The sequence below is a fragment of the Gigantopelta aegis genome, chromosome 2 (genome assembly GCF_016097555.1).
Source record: "Gigantopelta aegis isolate Gae_Host chromosome 2, Gae_host_genome, whole genome shotgun sequence".
In the NCBI taxonomy this organism is placed as follows: domain Eukaryota; kingdom Metazoa; phylum Mollusca; class Gastropoda; order Neomphalida; family Peltospiridae; genus Gigantopelta; species Gigantopelta aegis.
In genome coordinates this window covers 40852414-40875800 of record NC_054700.1, presented here as the reverse complement: position 1 = coordinate 40875800, position 23387 = coordinate 40852414, and the positions used below count along the sequence as shown (strand labels likewise).

Sequence of the window (23387 nt, the reverse complement as noted above, 5' to 3'; positions counted from 1 at the left end):
TCAGTATACACTCATTGTAATAATATCAAGTGTTGAGTTTCACAGTCTCTATACAGTTAAATTGTTTGTACATGTATTATTTACTTTGCTAAAAGTTTGTAGAGTCCATGTGCTTCATAATAAGCCAAAAATAGGCAATTGATTGTAGTGCAATTGATAATAAATATGTGGCAATCCAACAGAGGCAAAAGATCACCCTTTTCAAGGTTTTTCAACAGGGTCACAAATTGCATTGTCAATGTCATCAGTGTTAAACATAAAACAATAAATAAACAGATAAAAAGAAAATTAAATAATTATTCATAACATACTAAATATTAAATTAAAATAACTTGAAACATTTAATAGGCCTACATTTTGATAAAGTTTCTTTTCTTTAACAACACCTCTAAGACAAATTGATTTGGTAATTTTTTACACATAACCTTGAAGACACACTACTTTTTTCTGTAGCAGCAAGGGGTCTTTCGTACATACTTTACCCACAGACAGGACAAAACATACCACAGTGTTTGATATAGGCCTACTAGTTGTGGGACACTGGTTGGGATGGGAAAAGTGCAGTTGGAGATTGGGTCCACTAACGTGGTAGGGGCAGGACGTAGACCAGTGCCAAGTGTTTGCTTGATGCACGATTGGTCTAGGATCAATTCCTGTCGGTGAGCCCATTGAGCTATTTCTCGTTCTAACCAGTGCAGTACATGGTATGTCAAGTGTCATGGTGTGTGCTATCCTGTCTGTGGGATGGTGCATATAAACTTGCTGCAAATGGAAACATGTAGGTTTCCTCTTTAAGAAGAAAGAAATGTTTTATTTAACATTGCATTCAACACTTTATTTATGGTTACATGGTGTCACGGTCAGACATATGGTTAAGGACCACATAGATATTGAGAGAGGAAACCTGCTGTTGTCACTTCATGGGCTACTCTTTTCGAATAACAGCAAGGAATCTTTTACATGCATCATCCCACAGACAGGGTAGTACACACCACAGCCTTTGATAACCAGTCGTGGTGCACTGGCTGGAACGAGAAATAGCCCAATAGGTCCACCGATGGGGATTGATCTAACATCGATTGCGCAATGAGCGAGCATCTTACCACTGGGCTACGTCCCATTTCCTCTTTAAGACTATATATATTAAATTACCAAATGATTAACATCTGATCAGATAGGCGATGATTAATAAATCAATGCGCTCAAACTAACTTTTTTAACACTGAGGTAGTTTAATCCTGCCACACACGTACCTCAGGTGACTGCTCTACCAACTGAGCTACATGCAGAGCCCAGCCACCATTTTAAAAAAAAAAATTGTGGTGTCTTTAAAAACAATTAATATTATAAACTAACTATTGTAATCCATGGAAAAAATATAACCTATATGTTTTGTTTTTGTTTTATTAGCCTGTGATTCAGCAAAATGGATGGCACCAAAAAGTCTAAAGAAGAAATTGATGCATATGTCGACGAATTGTTCAAGCAGAATCCTGACAAGTTTGCCGAGTTGGCGGTCGATATACAAGACAAGATGGCCCAAAGTGTGGGACAAGAAGAGAAAATTCGAGCTCTACCGATGGAAGACACAATCTGGTTCATCGTTGAACTTGAAACAGGTTGGTTTTTGTTTATACGTTCTTTGAGGTTTAGACTAATGTTATAAAAAATATTTTGTCTGTGGTGAAAGTATGTTTTGTTTAAAGTTACATTATCTGGTTACCATATTATAACATCATGTACACATGTGAAATACAAGCTCAATTGCACTTTTAAAAAAGTCATGTGTGTTCGCTATGAACGGATATCGTCAAACGTATACGCTTGCAGCCTGTTGTCAGTTTCAGTTAACATGTGCGTTTGCCAATTTCAAATTGTATGGTTCGTCTCAAAAAATTAAAAGAGAAATCTTGCGCTGTAGTTAAAACCGGTTTGATCTTGACAACTTATTATCAACAGTTGTACCTTCCTATTTCAGAATTGATATTTTATAAAGTGTTAGTAGAAGTTTCAAAGTTTAGTTTGTATGCTAGTAACATATTAATCATGTATATATTTTTAAATAAAATATACTAAAGTAGACAATGAACGTTTTCACTTCTTAATTTTACATGTTAAAATCGACAAATTCAAATAAATATTATTTCGTTTGGAAAGGGTAAAGTTGGGGGGTGGTGGGTTGTTTAACGACATTAAAGATAAAGCATATTGATTTATTAATCATCCGACCCCATACAACCGTAAATAAAATGTCTTGAGTGCGTCGTTAAATAAAACATATCCTATCCTTCCTTCCATCTGCTGTTGGATGTCTAACATTAGGTAATTTTGACATATAATCTGAGAGAGGAATCGGGTGCATGTGCAGGGGGAGGGTATTGGAGGTCGAAACCCTTACTTGCCTAAGCTTAAAAAAAATTGAAATGTATTTTTTGGGGGAGCATGGCCTCATATAAACTTTGCTTAACACAGTCTATAACCCCAACCCCGCTGAAATCAAGGGATTTAGCAAGGGATTGTTTATATGTACCATCCCACAGACAGGATATCACATACCATGGCATTTTTGTATACCTGCCGATGGGGATCAATCCTAGACTGACCGCGCATTTCCAAAAAACACCTTTTTAGGTCTAAGTAATGAATAAAAATAACATATAGTCTTGAAAAATGTTACGTAAATCGAACACAGTACCCTCTTTCTCTACCCCTAGAGCATTACGTAATTAGTAACACCCACTTACATATAACGCATATGCCAACAGCTGGCCACTGTTAAAATTTCAAGGCAAATCCCCCACTCACCGACCCCTGAAAAGGCGTTGTACCATGCCTCTATGGATATAAATATGTTTTGGAGACAGTTAAATTTGTTCAAAAATTGCGAAATCTCACGTGATCTCTTGTTGGGGAATGCTATACTTGTGATAAGCTAATGAAAACCGAGATCGGTACAAGCCCATCAAAAGTGTTCCACTTTCAAAATCATTTCTTTGTTTTTAACCTGGATAAGCCAGCATAGTGAAACCAATGCGGAGTGCGGCGTCATATATATGCACCAAACGTAATTGGATTTTCTGTCCTATATGCTTAAATAATAAAAATATTCCAGGGAATGTAGTTTTAACAATGCCACTAGAGCACATTGTTTATTAGTCATCGGCTATTGGATAAGTTTGACATATAGTCATAGACAGGAAACCCGCTACATTTTTTCATTAGTAGCAAGGGATCTTTTATATGCAACATCCCACAGACAGGATAGCACATACCATGGCCTTTGATATACCAGTCATGGTGCACTGGCTGGAACAAGAAATAACCCAATAGGCTGTCTACAGTGAATAAATGTGGAAGTTAAATCTGGTTTCTTTTTTTAAGTTCTCTCAAAACTTTAAACTTTTTTATCACTTTATTTCTAATTTCACTGTTAACCCTATTTGTTATTCACATAATTCAAGATATTCAGAAAAATGTAACCAGTATGACACACGTGTGTCAATGATTTCACGTGCACAACAAATGACGTAATTTGGGGAAGTGATGTCATAACTTAATGAGGCTTCCTCAGTCATAGTTCTCTGTAAAAGGTTACCAAAATGACGTCATATCGAAAAATTACATTGTTTCGTTATCTCCTAGTTATGTTTGAAATATTTTTGATATGGTCCTAGCTTGTTATTCTTAAAAATAATATTGATAATATGGACAATAAAGAAATTATTACACTCGTTTGTGAATCGTACTGATTTTACGAAACTCTGTGAATACTTTCCAGTTGTTGATGATGATGGTGTTACCCATCGTTACGTCCAGATGAACGACAAGAGAGGGATGGGACTCGGGGTCAATGTGGCCGATCCCAGCAACAAGACGTTGTCACAGCAGGCGTACAACCTCTTCTGCTACTGCTGTCTGTTTCCTGTAGCCAAGTCGCCACGACGACCTCGCATAGTCACCTACCAGGACAAGACCAAACTTCAGTCAGTATTACAAATACATCAGAATCATATCTGGACAGGATGGATGTGGACATTTTTTAATTTTTTTTAATTGGCCTCATCATTATTAAGATCTGTTGATATATTTGTAGTATAATTATACAGTGACACCTGTCTAAATTGGACACTGAACAAACTGGAATCTGGTCAAAACTGGCCATTGTTTATGGTCCCAAATTTTCTAAAGTCTCAAACTTAACCATCTAGACACTGGATCCTGTCTAAATCAGATAAATATTAGGTCCCTGGCAATAACCGGTTTAGACAGGTTTCACTGTAATTATTTTTATTTTTTTCATGTATTCTTCAACTTTCCTTTTGCCATCTACATGTATGTTGTACTTGTTTCCCAATCTTTACCCCATGTGCTTCGAAACACCAGCATTATGATTATACAACTATGAGTGCGAGACAGACCCATGCAAGACAGACCCGTTCCAAGACGTCAGCCCATGCGGAATAAATCTGTCTTGCATGGGCTATGACATCATTGAATTTAACATAGGAAGTATTACGGCGTTGGTAATATATGACATATCAATGCGAGTTGGTTAGTTTTAGATCAATATTTTGTTATTAAAACCTTCATTATAAAAGCTATCTTGTTAATTTGTAGTGTTACATTATATTTAACACATGAAACAGATGCAGCAAATATGATATTGTAGTTTATTTATGATAAAACAGTCAAATAAAGAAGTTACTTTTTCAGCCATCTTTGTTTGTTCGTGTAAAATAATGGTTTATTGATCTAATGGTGGGAGAAAAAGACTCCATGATATGCGGTCATGTGGAATAGAAAAAGTACACCCTCGGTGGTGGAAATTTCAACCCTGGGACTCGGCAAGCATTGTCCCGGGTCGAAATGTCCACCACCTCGGGTGTACTTTTTGTATCTCACATGACCACATATGATGGAGTCTATTAATCCCAATGGATTAGTTCACAAACAGATCCTCTCTAATCTACATCTCAGTGCTGTTGTAATGTCTACTTTATGAGTCATTAAAACATTTCTTTCCTTTCTTTTTCATACTTGTACATTTTTTTTATTGAAAACCTATTTTATTGCATAAACAACAGAAGGATTGGGCACAAGTTTGCCAACTTACTAGGCCCTGACCTATATACATACAATATAATGGCGACAATTACTTAATTATAATATAATAGTAATGTATACATATAAAATTTGTATACAAATGTATTTTAATAACAATCAAATAGAGGAAAAGAGGGTATTATGTACAACAGGATTTTGAAAGAAGCTAGAAAAGAAACAAAGAAGTGCATGTGCCTTCAAACCATTAGACTATTTTAATCAAAACGATGTGTTTGGTTAATAAAATTTCAAACACAAATCAATATTTTTTTTATTATAGAGATCACTTAAGGTATTTCGACCAAATAAAAGCAGTTGTAAATGTATTGGTTGTACAAACAAAGATAACATTCCTTTCTTTTCTTTTCCTAACCACAGGTCTGCGGCTATTTTGGATCTCAGCACTGTTGGTGTCTACTTCATGAGCCCTGGTCTCGGTCCACCACTGTCCATGAGTGAACTCTGGTTCCGCCAGTGCAACATGTGTCCAATGAAAGGAACACCAGATCTCTTTAAAAAGTGGTGAGAATGTTTTGCAGCTGCAGGGTATTTATGGTGGCACATAATTATGTGAAGAAGATTTGTGTAATGTAATAAGGAAATCATTCGTCTCACATCCTCGCTGAGCATACATTTACCTAGTCTAAAATAAAACTACGGGGGTGGGGTTGCAATAAAAAAAAGAAGAACCGTGGCACAGTAATATGTTTTGTTTTGTTTAACGACTGTACACTGGCGTTTTAAGTGGGGGGTGGTCGAATGTTGCAGTTACGTCTATTTTGTAAATATGAATATCCTGCTCTCACCCTCACCCCCCAGTGTTAGTGTTTTTAAGCTATATCTCTCTCTTTAAGTGTTATTACTATTATATAGTAAAATTGTATTAACTTAAAGTAAAGTAGGGCTTGTGAATTTTTAATCGTGGCTAGTAAATTTTTAAAACCACTGATCCCATGGCTAGTGAATGTTATAAAAATTCTAGAAGCCCTGACTAGAGCACATTGATTTAGTAATCATTGGCTATTGGATGTCAAACATTTGGTAATTTTGAGACGTACATAACATTTTTTTCCATTAGTAGCAAGGGATCTTATATATGCACCATCCTACAGACAAGATAGCACATATCATGGCCTTTGATATACCAGTCATGGTGCATTGGCTGGAAGGAGAAATAGCCCAATGGGCCCACCGACGGGGATCAATCCCAGACTGACCACACATCAAGTGAGCACTTTACCACTGGGCAACGTCCCACCCCTGCCAGTAATATAGTGTCTTCGTCAGCTAGACAAAAAGGGACACCTTGAAACTAAAAAGAGTACTTTGTAATATTTTACAGAGAGTGAGGTTGGAGTGGGCAACAAATAGCTATTCTGCTATGCACATGTATGGCTTTGCCTTGTAACTAGTTTTGCAGTCGTGGTTTGCACCACCTCTCAACTTTCTAGGTTAGGACCACTCAATTTAGGTCAGTTATTAGTAGTAACAGTTGTTTATCAAATCAGCGGCCTTGATGGTGTCGTGGTTAAGCCATCGGACATAAGGCTAGTCAGTACTGAGTTTGCAGCCCAATACCGGCTCCTACCCAGAGCAAATTTTAACAACTCAGTGGGTATGTGTAAGGCCATTACATCATCTTCTCTCTCACTAACCACTAACCCATTGTCCTGAACACAGCCCAGATAGCTGAGGTGTGTGCCCAGGGCAGCCTGCTTGAATCTTAATTTTTATTTTTTATTATTTAAAAAAAAAAGTTTATTAACCCCAGAAATATATATGGTAGTGTCAAGGTTGGGGCTCTGATATCACTACCTTATGTCGTGCTAATATATAAAAAAAATGAATTCGAATGGTACATTACAACAGTATAATTAAACATGGATACATAAAATAATTATGTAATATATGGGGTTAACAGTGAATTTAGAAGTCAAGATAGAAAACATTTTAGAGGAAAAAAGAAGGAAGAAAGGAAAGAATAAATGTTAAGATAAGATTTTGAAATAGAAAATATTAAATTTTGTATTGTAATAAATACCTTTATAACAATATATTGCTATGTCTCGTTTCCTGGAATATTAACCAAGGTGCACAATATTGTTCATGCTCTTTACACTGACAATGTTTGTAAAATATATTTTTTTCAATTTGTATTCTATCTTTTATGTTTAAAAGAGCTAGGTTTCTGTTTCTGCATTTTACTTCTGTATTCATAATATTTAACATTAATAATGAATCAATTAGCAAATACCATTATACTTTTGTTGCTGTTTAAAATTCCAAACAATACTGTCTGTCAAATTGTATATGTTCACTTTTCAATTTCTTTCCACATAACAGCGTGCTTGAATCTTATTTGGATATAAGCACGAAAATAAGTTGAAATGAATAAATGAATTTATTGAGTATTTGAAGGAGGTGCTCTCTGAATATTTACCTAGATTGCCAAAGGGGAGCTATATTTTAATTTGATTTTCAACTGGGGTGGGCAGTGCATTAACTCCAGAGTTGTGGTGGGTAATGCATTAACTTCAGAGTTGGGGTGGGCAGTGCTTCTGATGCCTATTCTCCAACCAGTTATTATTCTGTTATATCATTTTAAAATTATTATATCACTATTATCCTGTTATATAGTTTGAAATATTATGTGTATTTATTTATATACATGTATTTATATATTATTTATTTATATATTGTGGAATATTACGTGTATTTCAGCTCATCATGTGATGCCATCATCTACTGCTCTAAGGAGTGTCAGAAGCGAGGCTGGTCGCAGCCCGGAGATATGAAGAATCACAGTCATAAACGGTGGTGTGCTCGCATGAAGCAGTACATGACCAGAACAACAGAACTCGCAGACTTCCCGTTCTCATATGTACAAGGTTTGTTGTATTGAGGCGTCATTGAATATTACAGCCAGAGGATTTAATGTACTTGTCTAACAGTACTATAACAATATGTGATGTTGTAATTCACTGAATATTACAGCCAGGGGGTTTAATGTACTTGTCTAACAGTACTATAACAATATGTGATGCTGTAATTCATTGAATATTGCAGCCAGAGGGTTTAGTGTACTTGTCTAACAGTACTATAACAATATGTGATGTTGTAATTCATTGAATAATGCAGCCAGAGGGTTTAATGTACTTGTCTAACAGTACTATAACAATATGTGATGTTGTACTTCATTGAATATTGCAGCCAGAGGGTTTAGTGTACTTGTCTAACAGTACTATAACAATATGTGATGTTGTAATTCATTGAATATTACAGCCAGGGGGTTTAATGTACTTGTCTAACAGTACTATAACAATATGTGATGTTGTAATTCATTGAATATTACAGCCAGGGGGTTTAATGTACTTGTCTAACAGTACTATAAAAATATGTGATGTTGTAATTCATTGAATATTACAGCCAGGGGGTTTAATGTACTTGTCTAACAGTACTATAACAATATGTGATGTTGTACTTCATTGAATATTACAGCCAGGGGGTTTAATGTACTTGTCTAACAGTACTATAAAAATATGTGATGTTGTAATTCATTGAATATTGCAGCCAGAGGGTTTAGTGTACTTGTCTAACAGTACTATAACAATATGTGATGTTGTAATTCATTTAAATATTGCAGCCAGAGGGTTTAATGTACTTGTCTAACAGTACTATAACAATATGTGATGTTGTAATTCATTGAATATTGCAGCCAGAGGGTTTAATGTACTTGTCTAACAGTACTATAACAATATGTGATGTTGTAATTCATTGAATATTACAGCCAGAGGGTTTAATGTACTTGTCTAACAGTACTATAACAATATGTGATGTTGTAATTCATTGAATATTACAGCCAGAGGGTTTAATGTACTTGTCTAACAGTACTATAACAATATGTGATGTTGTAATTCATTGAATATTACAGCCAGAGGGTTTAATGTACTTGTCTAACAGTACTATAACAATATGTGATGTTGTAATTCATTGAATATTACAGCCAGAGGGTTTAATGTACTTGTCTAACAGTACTATAACAATATGTGATGTTGTAATTCATTGAATATTGCAGCCAGAGGGTTTAATGTACTTGTCTAACAGTACTATAACAATATGTGATGTTGTAATTCATTGAATATTGCAGCCAGAGGGTTTAATGTACTTGTCTAACAGTACTATAACAATATGTGATGTTGTAATTCATTGAATATTACAGCCAGAGGGTTTAGTGTACTTGTCTAACAGTACTATAACAATATGTGATGTTGTAATTCATTGAATATTACAGCCAGAGGGTTTAGTGTACTTGTCTAACAGTACTATAACAATATGTGATGTTGTAATTCATTGAATATTACAGCCAGAGGGTTTAGTGTACTTGTCTAACAGTACTATAACAATATGTGATGTTGTAATTCATTGAATATTACAGGCAGAGGGTTTAGTGTACTTGTCTAACAGTACTATAACAATATGTGATGTTGTAATTCATTGAATATTACAGGCAGAGGGTTTAGTGTACTTGTCTAACAGTACTATAACAATATGTGATGTTGTAATTCATTGAATATTCAGCCAGAGGGTTTAGACTTGTCTAACAGTACTATAACAATATGTGATGTTGTAATTCATTGAATATTACAGCCAGAGGGTTTAGTGTACTTGTCTAACAGTACTATAACAATATGTGATGTTGTAATTCATTGAATATTACAGCCAGAGGGTTTAGTGTACTTGTCTAACAGTACTATAACAATATGTGATGTTGTAATTCATTGAATATTACAGCCAGAGGGTTTAGTGTACTTGTCTAACAGTACTATAACAATATGTGATGTTGTAATTCATTGAATATTACAGCCAGAGGGTTTATTGTCTAACAGTACTATAACAATATGTGATGTTGTACATTACAGCCAGAGGGTTTAGTGTACTTGTCTAACAGTACTATAACAATATGATGTTGTAATTCATTGAATATTACAGCCAGAGGGTTTAGTGTACTTGTCTAACAGTACTATAACAATATGTTTAGTGTACTTGTCTAACAGTACTATAACAATATGTGATGTTGTAATTCATTGAATATTACAGCCAGAGGGTTTAATGTACTTGTCTAACAGTACTATAACAATATGTGATGTTGTAATTCATTGAATATTGCAGCCAGAGGGTTTAATGTACTTGTCTAACAGTACTATAACAATATGTGATGTTGTAATTCATTGAATATTACAGCCAGAGGGTTTAATGTACTTGTCTAACAGTACTATAACAATATGTGATGTTGTAATTCATTGAATATTACAGCCAGAGGGTTTAATGTACTTGTCTAACAGTACTATAACAATATGTGATGCTGTAATTCATTGAATATTGCAGCCAGAGGGTTTAATGTACTTGTCTAACAGTACTATAACAATATGTGATGCTGTAATTCATTGAATATTGCAGCCAGAGGGTTTAATGTACTTGTCTAACAGTACTATAACAATATGTGATGCTGTAATTCATTGAATATTACAGCCAGAGGGTTTAGTGTACTTGTCTAACAGTACTATAACAATATGTGATGCTGTAATTCATTGAATATTACAGCCAGAGGGTTTAATGTACTTGTCTAACAGTACTATAACAATATGTGATGTTGTAATTCATTGAATATTACAGCCAGAGGGTTTAATGTACTTGTCTAACAGTACTATAACAATATGTGATGTTGTAATTCATTGAATATTGCAGCCAGAGGGTTTAATGTACTTGTCTAACAGTACTATAACAATATGTGATGTTGTAATTCATTGAATATTACAGCCAGAGGGTTTAATGTACTTGTCTAACAGTACTATAACAATATGTGATGTTGTAATTCATTGAATATTGCAGCCAGAGGGTTTAGTGTACTTGTCTAACAGTACTATAACAATATGTGATGTTGTAATTCATTGAATATTACAGCCAGAGGGTTTAATGTACTTGTCTAACAGTACTATAACAATATGTGATGTTGTACTTCATTGAATATTACAGCCAGAGGGTTTAATGTACTTGTCTAACAGTACTATAACAATATGTGATGTTGTAATTCATTGAATATTACAGCCAGAGGGTTTAATGTACTTGTCTAACAGTACTATAACAATATGTGATGTTGTAATTCATTGAATATTGCAGCCAGAGAGTTTAATGTACTTGTCTAACAGTACTATAACAATATGTGATGTTGTAATTCATTGAATATTACAGCCAGAGGGTTTAATGTACTTGTCTAACAGTACTATAACAATATGTGATGTTGTAATTCATTGAATATTACAGCCAGAGGGTTTAGTGTACTTGTCTAACAGTACTATAACAATATGTGATGTTGTACTTCATTGAATATTACAGCCAGAGGGTTTAATGTACTTGTCTAACAGTACTATAACAATATGTGATGCTGTACTTCATTGAATATTACAGCCAGAGAGTTTAATGTACTTGTCTAACAGTACTATAACAATATGTGACGCTGTAATTCATTGAATATTACAGGCAGAGGGTTTAATGTACTTGTCTAACAATATGTCATGTTGTAACAGGATTTTCATTTTCTCTAATTCATGCATGTACAAGATAGAATTAGCCATTTGGGATATATAGAATACTGTACAAGTTTTCATGAGATATCATTTATATGAAACAAGTGAACTTCCCATGTTAATATCTGACCAACTGAAAGTTAGGTCAGATACCTTAGGAAATTTATGAGTTTCGTAAAAATAATATCAAGCGAAAACGAGTGTTGTATTTATTTATTATCCACCATCAAATAATGTGAAATCTGACAATTACTTCCAACATTACTCAGAATAACATGCAGATGCACAGAGCTAAGACCATCGATCGGCAAGACAAAAAAGTTATTGTTAAAAGTTAAAAATCTTAAAACAAACTCAATCTGGGCAAGCTCATTCCAATAATTAAGGGTCACTAAGGGTAAAACAAATTTTAAAATGTGGAATAAAATATTCCCACAGAATCAAAATTTTTCATGTATACTTGTAGGAAGGAGGAAGGGTTTTTTAAAAAAGAAAAGAATATGCTTTATATACTCATAAAATCAGAGCTGGCTTTGGGTCAGCAAAACATTTCACCAAATTATATATTAAACTTAAAAAATAGCAGAAAAACCAGTTATTTTCTAACAAAATATCCATTATTTCATGAAATTATTTTGCCAGACTAAAATAAAATGTGCCAGTTGATTTTGAAATTTGCAATTGGCAAATTTGGCGACTGCCAGAGCTAGCCCTGGAAATGTTGATACTTCTGAATATCCTTGAGAAGACGTACAACCAAAATTATATAGTTCGCTTGATTTGCACAAAAATCTACTTAATAAAAATTAATTTTCATACCGTCATCTACATTTAGATATAAAATGTTAATGCTTATGGTTATCCTGTATTGTTTTAGAAACAACCAGTCTCGACTTCCATGTGCTTGCGTATCGGAAGTTTCTAAAGAAACATGGCGTCTACAACAAGGGCATGTGGCGACGAGAATGTCTCCTGTGGGCGCAACAAGGAAACGACATTCCTTTTGGTAATCATTACTTTCCTAATTCATGTATTGCTTTTGTTAAAATACTAACAGTCATTTAATTGTTAATTTTCTCTAGACCTAAAAACAAATTGTGTCTTTCTGGGAATCTGACTCTACCAAACGTAAAGAAAGGGTGCACCCTAATTAATTTTGTATCAATATATATTCCCGCCCACCTCTGTCTAAGCTAAAGTGTCCATTGAAATTAACAGTACAAAAACTGATGGCTACCTATATGTATAAGTTAAATGTGCAATCTTGTTTAAAAACATCTCCAACTCATTTTCACTTATTTGATACATTTTGAAATAACTGGTACCTTAGATAAATGGTATAGGCCTATAATGGCCACAAAATTATTGTAATATTCTCTATAACTGAAGGTTTAACCACTACACTTTCTCATCCTATGCTTCTACATATGTATTTGATTAAATCTTCCAAATAGTTTGCAGTTAAACACAAGATTGCTTTTTATACACATGTAGGACTTCAGGAACTTACTTCTACTTGTGATTTTTAGGTTTGCAGTTAAACACAAGATTGCTTTTTGTAGTACTTAAGGAACTTATTTTTACGTCTGATTTTTAGGGGACCTAACTGATGATGACAACCCATTTGTACTGCCCACAGAGGGTGCTGTCCTCAGCACAAAACCAGACAGTGTTCCTCCAGATATGAGCAAGCCGTTCACTGATTGGACACAGTATTACACATTTCGAGGATTTAGTCTGGATTCTCCAATAGCAGCCCTGCTTAGTTTTCCACTGACGTTGTACTACCTTGTAACATCATGTTTTAAAACTGACTGTAAGTTGTTGACCAAGGGATGCATTATGAAACATTATGGGGGAAGGGGTTCTTTGTCAAGAGTTACATAAAGTTTTGAAACAGTTGTCTCATTTTTAGTTATAAAGAAAAATGAAGCCAGTCATTGGTATTGTAGATTCTTTTTTTGAACTAAATATTTATTGCCATACCAAACAAACAGAAATATAAACAGAAATTCTAATAATATTGGTAAAATAATATTACTATGCAAGCATTGGAGGTGGTGTTGTCAGACTTACATACTTTTAGAGGTTGGCTTTTTAGAGTAAAAAATGTTATATGGGTGTGGGGAGAGTATTAAAAAAATGTCATTTCAATGGAATATTTTAAGCCATCCATTGTATGTTGGGATGTTCAGATCAGTTTATTGTTTCAGGTGAAAATGCCATTGGTTTGAGGTCAGGTTAAGTATTCATGAAAAGAAAAAATGATCCAACTTTTTTTCTTTCTTTTTTCTTCTTTTTTTGCAATATGTAATTGATGACTGGCCCGTAAATACGAACCCAGGCCTTTCATTGAAATATTTCACTTGATTTTTCCAGATCCAGATCGTCTTAAGACTGGAGACACGTTCGTCATTCATCTTGTTGGTGCAGAGAAAGAGGTGGAGATGTTAGCAGCATTTCAGGTATGACAAGTCACTAATTACTACAGTTAATGACATGCCAAATGGCTCATACATTTATAACTATAACCTTTTCTCGGGATGGGGGCAGGATGTAGCCCAGTGGTAAAGCGTGGTCAGTCTAGGATTGATCCCTCGTTGGTGGGATCATTGGCCTATTTCTCGTTCCAGCCAGTGCACCACAATCTGTATATCAAATGCTGTGGTATGTGTTATTCTCTCTTTAGGATGTAGCCCAGTGGTAAAGCGTGGTCAGTCTAGGATTGATCCCTCGTTGGTGGGATCATTGGCCTATTTCTCGTTCCAGCCAGTGCACCACAATCTGTATATCAAATGTTGTGGTATGTGCTATTCTCTCTTTAGGATGATGCATATAAGAGATTCTTGGCAACTAATGGAAAAATGTAGTGGGTTTACTCCTAAAACTCAATATTAGAATTACCAAATATTTGACATCCAATAGCTGATGATTTTGGATGATCCGTGTGCTCTAGTGGTGTCGTTAGACAAAACAAACCTTTTTTTCAGAATGGCAAAATGGTAAATGATTTTGAAAATATGGTGGTGATGTTTCCAGAATTTCAAGTATCACTAATGACTTATTACCATATTTATGCCAAATGGTTCATACAATGTACCTGTTAAGCAGTCACCAAACTGAGCTTCCAAAAATGGTCTCTTAAGACAGGTGGCTGCTTAATACAGGTCAATTCATACTTTAAAATGTAAAAACTGGGGGGTTTTCTGTAAATTTCAAAATAGATATTTTGAATGGTAGATGATGGTCATTTAGTATTCATTGTGGTCATTCTGCCAACAATGTAATGTAATTAACCTGATGAATTACAATACTTTCATTATTTACGGTTATATGGCGTCAGACATATGGTTAATGACCACACAGATATAGAGAGGAAACCCGCTGTCGCCACTTCATGGGCTACCCTTTTCAATTAGTAGCAAGGGATCTTTTATATGCACCATCCGACAGACAGGATAGTACATACCATGGTCTTTGTTACACCAGTTGTAGAGCACTGACTGGAACGAGAAATAGCCCAATGGGGCCACCGACGGGGATCGATCCAAAACCGACCACACATCACACGAGTGCTTTACCACTGGGCTACATCCTGCCCCTCCAGTTTTAAGAGGTGTCCGGTTGAGAGAGGTTAAGTTATGTACTGATTTTCAAAAAAGACTGTGAAAAATGTCCAGTTTTGAGGGAATTCAGGTTACGGTGGTGGTGGTGGGGTGGGGTTGAGAGGTTCCTCTATTATTATTTTTTTAATACTTTACAAATATTATTTTGGAGTCTGAATCCCATTGTCACATCCCATGATTTATTTTATCTGTCTGGTATTATTACATTTCTGTCCAGTACGACGGTGCACTCTCATTGTAGGGTTTATATTTTAGACATTTGTGACATCAACATTTTAATAAACTACATTACATTTAATCTTTTTAAAGGAATTTGCAAGGTTGCTTCCCACAATGAAGTTCCAGATTGACATGGTGGGCAATGAAATATCAAAGAGTGTTAAGAAAGGGAGACAACTGGAGAACATAAAAATGACGTGTTACAAGGGCTGGTACCACACGCAGAAACTTGATAAACCAGATCTCGTAGTGGGTAAGGTTTTATGTGTAGATACCATCTTTTCTTTTTTTCTGCTGTTCTAGTGATTAATTTATAATAAAAATTTTATTATTTTGATCTGAAGATTGATTATAAAAATCCATAATTAATTGCTGCGAGAAATGTTAACTGTAATAGTTCCTACAGTTTTAATGATGAAATTAATGTAAATTTTCTGGGGTTTGGGTTTGGCGGACATATATAAATAAAGCAAACCAATACTGAATGGGTTTTAAAGGTAACTGTTCCCATGAGCACAACCTTGAGGGCATGGTCCTAATGATTCAATTTTTTTTTTAATTCATATAATTCTAATTGATTGTATAATTGAACGTTGATCGGTTAATGATCAGTGATAGATGATGAAATTCCAACAGATTCATGACATTAGAATTAAGTTGATCGGTTAATGACCAATGATCGGTGATGAAATTCCAACAGATTTCCAACATTAGAATTAAGTTGATTGGTTAATGACCAATGATAGATGATAAAATTCCAACAGATTTCCAACATTAGAATTAAGTTGATCGGTTAATAACCAATGATCGATGATGAAATTCCAACAGATTCCCAACATTAGAATTAAGTTGATCGGTTAATGACCAATAATCGGTGATGAAATTCCAACAGATTCCCAATATTAGAATTAAGTTGATCGGTTAATAACCAATGATCGGTGATGAATTTCCAACATTAGAATTAAGTTGATCGGTTAATTACCAATGATAGATGATAAAATTCCAACAGATTTCCAACATTAGAATTAAGTTGATCGGTTAATAACCAATGATCGGTGATGAAATTCCAACAGATTCCCAACATTAGAATTAAGTTGATCGGTTAATGGCCAATAATCGGTGATGAAATTCCAACAGATTTCCAACATTAGAATTAAGTTGATAGGTTAATGACCAATGATCTGTGATGAAATTCCAACAGATTCATGACACAGCAAATTATATTGTTTAATTATCCTTGTACAGGCATCTGAAATTGTGACCATGGTGGTTTTATTTTCCAAGAAAATTCTGAAATTTATTTTGCTTAACGACCCCACTAGAGCACATTGATTTATTCATCATCAGCTATTGGATGTTGAACATTTGGTAATTCTGACATATATAGTCTTAGAGAAAACCCACTAATCTTTTCCATTAGTAGCAAGAAATCTTTTAAAATTACCATCCCACAGACAGGATAGCACATACCATGGCTTTGGACATACCCAGTCGTGTAGTACTGGCTACAATGACAAATGAGACCAATGTGGATTGATCCAAAACCGACTGAACATAGTTGTGTTGTTAAAACAAACTTTATATTATCTCCTGGAGAGTGGCAATGATTCATAAAACCATACCAACATGACCTTTTAGACATTGCTCATGACTTTGTCTTGTATAGAGGGAAGGACGCTGTCCACCGGTAAAGCGCCTGCTCAATGTGCGGTTGGTTGGGGATCGATCCCCGTCGGTGGGCCCATTGGGCTATTTCTCGTTCCAGCCAGTGCACCACGACTGGTATATCAAAGGCCATGGTATGTACTGCCCTGTCTGCGGGATGCTGCATATAAAAGATCCCTTGCTGCTAATCGAAAAGAGTAGCCCATGAAGTGGTGACAGCGGGATTCCTCTCTCAATATCTGTGTAGTCCTTAACCATATGTCTGATGCCATATAACCGTCAATAAAATGTGTCGAGTGCGTCGTTAAATGAAACATTTTCATTGTTTTGTGTAGAGATGCAAGCTTTAATGTTATCAGATATAGTTATGACTTCTGCATTATTCTGGGGCAGGACATGGCCCAGTGATAAATGTTCACCTGATACGGGACTATTTCTCATTCCAGCTGGTGTAATAAAGGCTGTTGTATATCTACTATCCTGTCTGTGGGATGGTGCATATATAACGGATCCCTTGCTGCTATCGAAAAGAGTAGTCCATGGAGTTTCCTCTCATTATCTGTATGGTCCTTAATATGACCAATACCATATAATTAAGAATGTGTTAAGTGTGCCTTTAAGTAAAACATGTCTTCCTTCCTTCTTTGATGTTCTTCTAGATAAACAACAACTGCATCATTTTACTACTTTTGTAATCGATGGTACTTCCCTTGTATTCTGTATTATACATATAGGGGAATGGCTGAGTACCGTAACTCTCCATTCCTGAAAAATACAAAATATTCTGAACAGGAGAGTTATGATGCTATTTCCCTACTTAAAATACACCAGTAAGTAATTAAATATGTGCATGGACTTTACGTGTGCAAGCTAGAGCTCACATGCATCTGGACAATACTGAAAGACATTGGACAGATTTTCAATGGTTTAACATTGACGGTGTATTTTAAATATATATATAGTTATTTGTACAGTTGAGTATTGTAATTTCGAAACCCTAAGGTTTCACTTGATCGGAAGGACTATAGATTGAAATTGACAACAATAACAATGTTACTTACCTGTACATATAAATATATTTATAGTAATGTCAAATGAAAATAAAATCCACTGGAACACTGCTGATATAATAAACACTGTTCCAAACACACTCCCCCTAAAACAACTGGTGTCCGGTTAGAGTATTGTAAAGTCGAGAGTAAATACAGTGTTACTTTCTATGACATCACATTTAATTGTGGTCACGTAAAAGAAATATTTTGTTTCTGGAACATTTTATTACATTTCTTTTGTATTTAAAAGAAAGCTACTTTTTTAACAAACTGATGAAAAGGACAGTAAAATTCATAAAACAATGAATAATGAAACATACAATTTTAAATGCTGACAAATGTGAAAAACCTGAAAATCAGCATGGAACATGCAATTTACTGTTTATTGTTTTGACTATTGGACCTACAGTGAGGGCAAATGAATTTATCACCTCTCCTGATCACTCTTTTTTTGGTGCAGTACATTAAACATAATTTCTGGCATTATAACCAACTCTCAAGTAATCTGTCAATGCTTTATTTGCTGTTTATTTGACCCCCAACTCTGTTAGTACCCATTTAATTACTTCATCATGGCCTTACAGTGTCTCTCCCAATGTGTCACGTGACTGAAAGCTGTGGTTTTTGCCATCCAAACCATTTTTGTCTACTTTCGTAGTTTTGACAATGCTGGGTTTCGTTTCCTGGGTGAAAACAGGAATTAGTGAAAACAGTTAAAATTATATAAACAAACATTTTGTTCTGGTTATTCTTTTTTATATCGCATTATTTCCGTGAAACATGTTCATAACCTCTTGGTGTCTCTTCTGTTTTTATTAGCAAAAACAACAATTCAACAAGTGAGCGTGCTTGTGAATTTCACGAAAATCGCAGTCTCGAACTTACAATGCTCTCGATTTTACAGTACTCGACCATACTAGTTTTAGTATTCACATAATTATAGTTTTCCATATTAATTATTTATTTATTTATTTGTTTTCAGGATTCAATGCAGGAATTGGGGCGTATGTGACATGGGGAGAGACACTAAAGAAACTGAAGGTATTATCAATCTATTATTGATTTTCTAAATTCAAGAATTTGTAAGTGGCTGAATACAACGTGTTTTAGTACTTCATTATAAAAGATGTTATTAATTTATAGTCTGTTCCCAGTGTAATTGAAACTGATTGATTGTAAATACTAAATTCAAGACTTGAAAGAAAGTAATTAAAATCCTTGTAGTTAAGTGTTTTATTACATTATGTTGCTACTTAGATATTTTGTACTATTCTCCAAAGGCTTTGTTTTGAAGACAAAATCTCAAAGACAAAATTTCTAATCTGAATGTGACAATTCTTCTCAAATCATCTCTTATTATATATAAATAAGTGCTTTTTCGACATATTTTAACATGTTATATAAGATATCTGCTGAATAAGAATAAAATATATGTAGTCAGAGCCATGGTTATGAAATCGCATTTCATCTGCTATGTTACAAACACCAGTTTTGTCTCTGTTTTCATTAATAAATTTTTTTATATTTTTAAATACAGATGGACAGCACTCCAGTGTATTTGACGGATTACTGCCAACTGAGTTGTGAGTGTGCGAGAGAGGCCATGGAAGGTCTTGGTGTCGGCTCCACAACTGAACCAATCATCAACCCATTTCGCAGTCCGCTCAGGAAAGTGTGTGAAGAAAATAACATGCCCTGGTATAGCAACGCTTTTATATACCGGCTCATTTACAGCTGAGAGAACATGTCCTGGTGCAGCCTCGGTAGTAACTTAGAAAAGATGCTCAAATATGACTTCATCATGCCCTGGTACAGGCTCATTAGCAGCTGATAAAACATGCCCTGATGATGCATCATTAAATTATTAATAGCTTAGAAATGATGCCCTGGTGAAGCCTCATTAAGTAGCTTAGAAATCATGCCCTGGTACCATGAATTCATGCCCTGGAACAGCAATGTCTTTATATAGACTTATTTACATCTGATAAAATGGGAAAAAATAGGCCCTGGTAGAGCATCATTAATAGCTTAGAAATTATGTCCTGGTACCACAACATCATGTCCTGGAACAGCAATGTTTTTATATAGACATTTATAGCTGATAAAATTATTAAATTGGTAGAGCCTCATTAAAGGATTCCCTGGTAGAGCTCAGAAATGATGCGCTGGAACAGCAATATCTTTATATAAACGTATTTACAGCTGATAACATGAAACAAAACAGGCCCTGGTAGAGCATCATTAAATAGTTTGGAAATGATGCCCTGGTACAGCAATGTCTTTATATAGACTTATTTACAGCAGGCCCTGGTAGAGCCTCATTAAATACTATGATGGAGTCTCTTTAACAGCTTAGAAATGGATGTCCTGGTACAGCAATGTGTTTATATAGACTTATTTACAGCAGGCCCTGGTAGAGCCTCATTAAATACTATGATGGAGTCTCTTTAACAGCTTAGAAATGGATGTCCTGGTACAGCAATGTGTTTATATAGACTTATTTACAGCAGGCCCTGGTAGAGCCTCATTAAATACTATGATGGAGTCTCTTTAACAGCTTAGAAATGGATGTCCTGGTACAGCAATGTGTTTATATAGACTTATTTACAGCAGGCCCTGGTAGAGCCTCATTAAATACTATGATGGAGTCTCTTTAACAGCTTAGAAATGGATGTCCTGGTACAGCAATGTGTTTATATAGACTTATTTACAGCAGGCCCTGGTAGAGCCTCATTAAATACTATGATGGAGTCTCTTTAACAGCTTAGAAATGGATGTCCTGGTACAGCAATGTGTTTATATAGACTTATTTACAGCAGGCCCTGGTAGAGCCTCATTAAATACTATGATGGAGTCTCTTTAACAGCTTAGAAATGGATGTCCTGGTACAGCAATGTGTTTATATAGACTTATTTACAGCAGGCCCTGGTAGAGCCTCATTAAATACTATGATGGAGTCTCTTTAACAGCTTAGAAATGGATGTCCTGGTACAGCAATGTGTTTATATAGACTTATTTACAGCAGGCCCTGGTAGAGCCTCATTAAATACTATGATGGAGTCTCTTTAACAGCTTAGAAATGGATGTCCTGGTACAGCAATGTGTTTATATAGACTTATTTACAGCAGGCCCTGGTAGAGCCTCATTAAATACTATGATGGAGTCTCTTTAACAGCTTAGAAATGGATGTCCTGGTACAGCAATGTGTTTATATAGACTTATTTACAGCAGGCCCTGGTAGAGCCTCATTAAATACTATGATGGAGTCTCTTTAACAGCTTAGAAATGGATGTCCTGGTACAGCAATGTGTTTATATAGACTTATTTACAGCAGGCCCTGGTAGAGCCTCATTAAATACTATGATGGAGTCTCTTTAACAGCTTAGAAATGGATGTCCTGGTACAGCAATGTGTTTATATAGACTTATTTACAGCAGGCCCTGGTAGAGCCTTATTAAATACTATGATGGAGTCTCTTTAACAGCTTAGAAATGGATGTCCTGGTACAGCAATGTGTTTATATAGACTTATTTACAGCAGGCCCTGGTAGAGCCTCATTAAATACTATGATGGAGTCTCTTTAACAGCTTAGAAATGGATGTCCTGGTACAGCAATGTGTTTATATAGACTTATTTACAGCTGATAAAACAGGCCCTGGAAGAGCATCATTAAATGATACTATGGTGGAATCTCTTTAATAGCTTAGAAGTGGATGTCCTGGTACAGCAAAGCAGTTAGTGTTTGTGCCCCATCCCTCTATAAAATCATGGCTAGTCAATCCCATTAGTCAATAAATATACTTCTAACTGTGGCTTAGTTTTAATACAGGTTTATCTTCCCATGGTAATGATATACTTGGACATGGATTGTATACATAACAAATCTAAATGTTTTTGTTTCATCCGTGCTGTACTGAAGGAATTCGAGGCTGGTTATGGAGAAGCGAAGGACTTTGTAAACCTTGTTCAGTTATTAGCTTCAAGCTCAATTTGGTTTTTTTCTACTGTTACTGGTGATGAATTTTTGTGGACTGGAGAATTCAAGTTTTATCAAAACTGCATTGGTTGTACAACTGACACACCCATTAGTTAGTGCTTGTTTGTATGGATGCATCATTAGCAAAATGACCTTATTTATTTACACGTCATATAAAATTACAACCCTCTTATTGGTCACTAGAAAATGTCTACATTATGTTGTACTTTTATTTAGCATTTTTGTAATAAAATTGTTTTACTTTTTTTGCATTAATTTTTGTGAACCTTTCTTTCGGAAATATTTACCACCAAACAAAAGGTAATCGTTTAAAAATATTTAGGTTGAGACTTTCATCTCATTTGGAACTGATCACATGACAATTATCCGTCCTTCAAATAGAGGACTCATCTAAAGTGCTTTGGTCATTGAATAGAACTCTTGGTGGACCCATTCTGCGACTGGGTTTTTTTCCAACTATTGCAACCAGTATTCCACAGCCGGTATATCAAAGGCTGTAGTATGTACTGTCCTGTCTGAGTGTGACGTCCCCACATAAGATATATCAGGGGTGGGAATTGGTGAACTGTAAAAAAATAAAAAAAGAGGAAATATAGAAGAATCCCAGGTATTCTTGAAATCCAAAGTTAAAATCTGTGCCATCCGACACATTTTGGAGGAAAGGACAATTAAAATGCAAGGAAACACAATGTTCCATGAGAGGAAAACAGCTGATCCGAGAATATATATATATATATATATATATATATACATATACACACACGCCTGAAATTTATAGTCACCAATTATTATGGGTGGTAGCCAGGCAGTATTAATACTGTAGAAAGTATATCCCTTCCCACGCTCCATACCATCGTTTTGCTGTCCTCAGTAGTCAAGAACCTGCACAAATAGCACGTGCAGCAAGCTACCCTCACACGTGGGAAAAACCAAGTTTTTGTCCCATTAAGTTTTAACTTGGTTTTGTGAAGAAAGTTTTAGTTTTGTGCTCAAAAAGGAAGGAAGGAAATGTTTTTATTTAACGATGCACTCAACACATTTTATTTACGGTTATATGGGTCAGACATGGTTAAGGATTACACAGATATATATATAGAGAGAGGAAACCCGCTGTCACCACTTCATGGGCTACTCTTTTCAA

General features: G+C 35.1%; 1 protein-coding gene across 1 annotated transcript; it reads left to right on the top strand.

The window, feature by feature from the left end:
- LOC121385669 (zinc finger MYND domain-containing protein 15-like) lies at positions 1 to 22491 on the top strand. Its single transcript, XM_041516438.1, has 11 exons — positions 1 to 63; positions 1411 to 1619; positions 3779 to 3983; positions 5482 to 5625; positions 7825 to 7991; positions 12565 to 12693; positions 13285 to 13503; positions 14067 to 14152; positions 15623 to 15785; positions 19232 to 19290; positions 19787 to 22491. The coding sequence occupies exons 2-11, from the start codon at positions 1427 to 1429 to the stop codon at positions 19985 to 19987; spliced, it is 1566 nt and encodes a 521-aa protein (XP_041372372.1). The 5' UTR covers positions 1 to 63; positions 1411 to 1426; the 3' UTR covers positions 19988 to 22491.
- The last annotated feature ends 896 nt before the right edge of the window (positions 22492 to 23387 follow it).

Bases quoted from the DNA above. Each gene is read 5' to 3' on its own strand.
- LOC121385669 (XM_041516438.1), top strand. From the start codon at position 1,427: ATGGATGGCACCAAAAAGTCTAAAGAAGAAATTGATGCATATGTCGAC. The intron at 3,984-5,481 runs GTCAGTATTACA...TCCTAACCACAG, and splicing joins CAGGACAAGACCAAACTTCA to GTCTGCGGCTATTTTGGATC. The intron at 5,626-7,824 runs GTGAGAATGTTT...CGTGTATTTCAG, and splicing joins CCAGATCTCTTTAAAAAGTG to CTCATCATGTGATGCCATCA.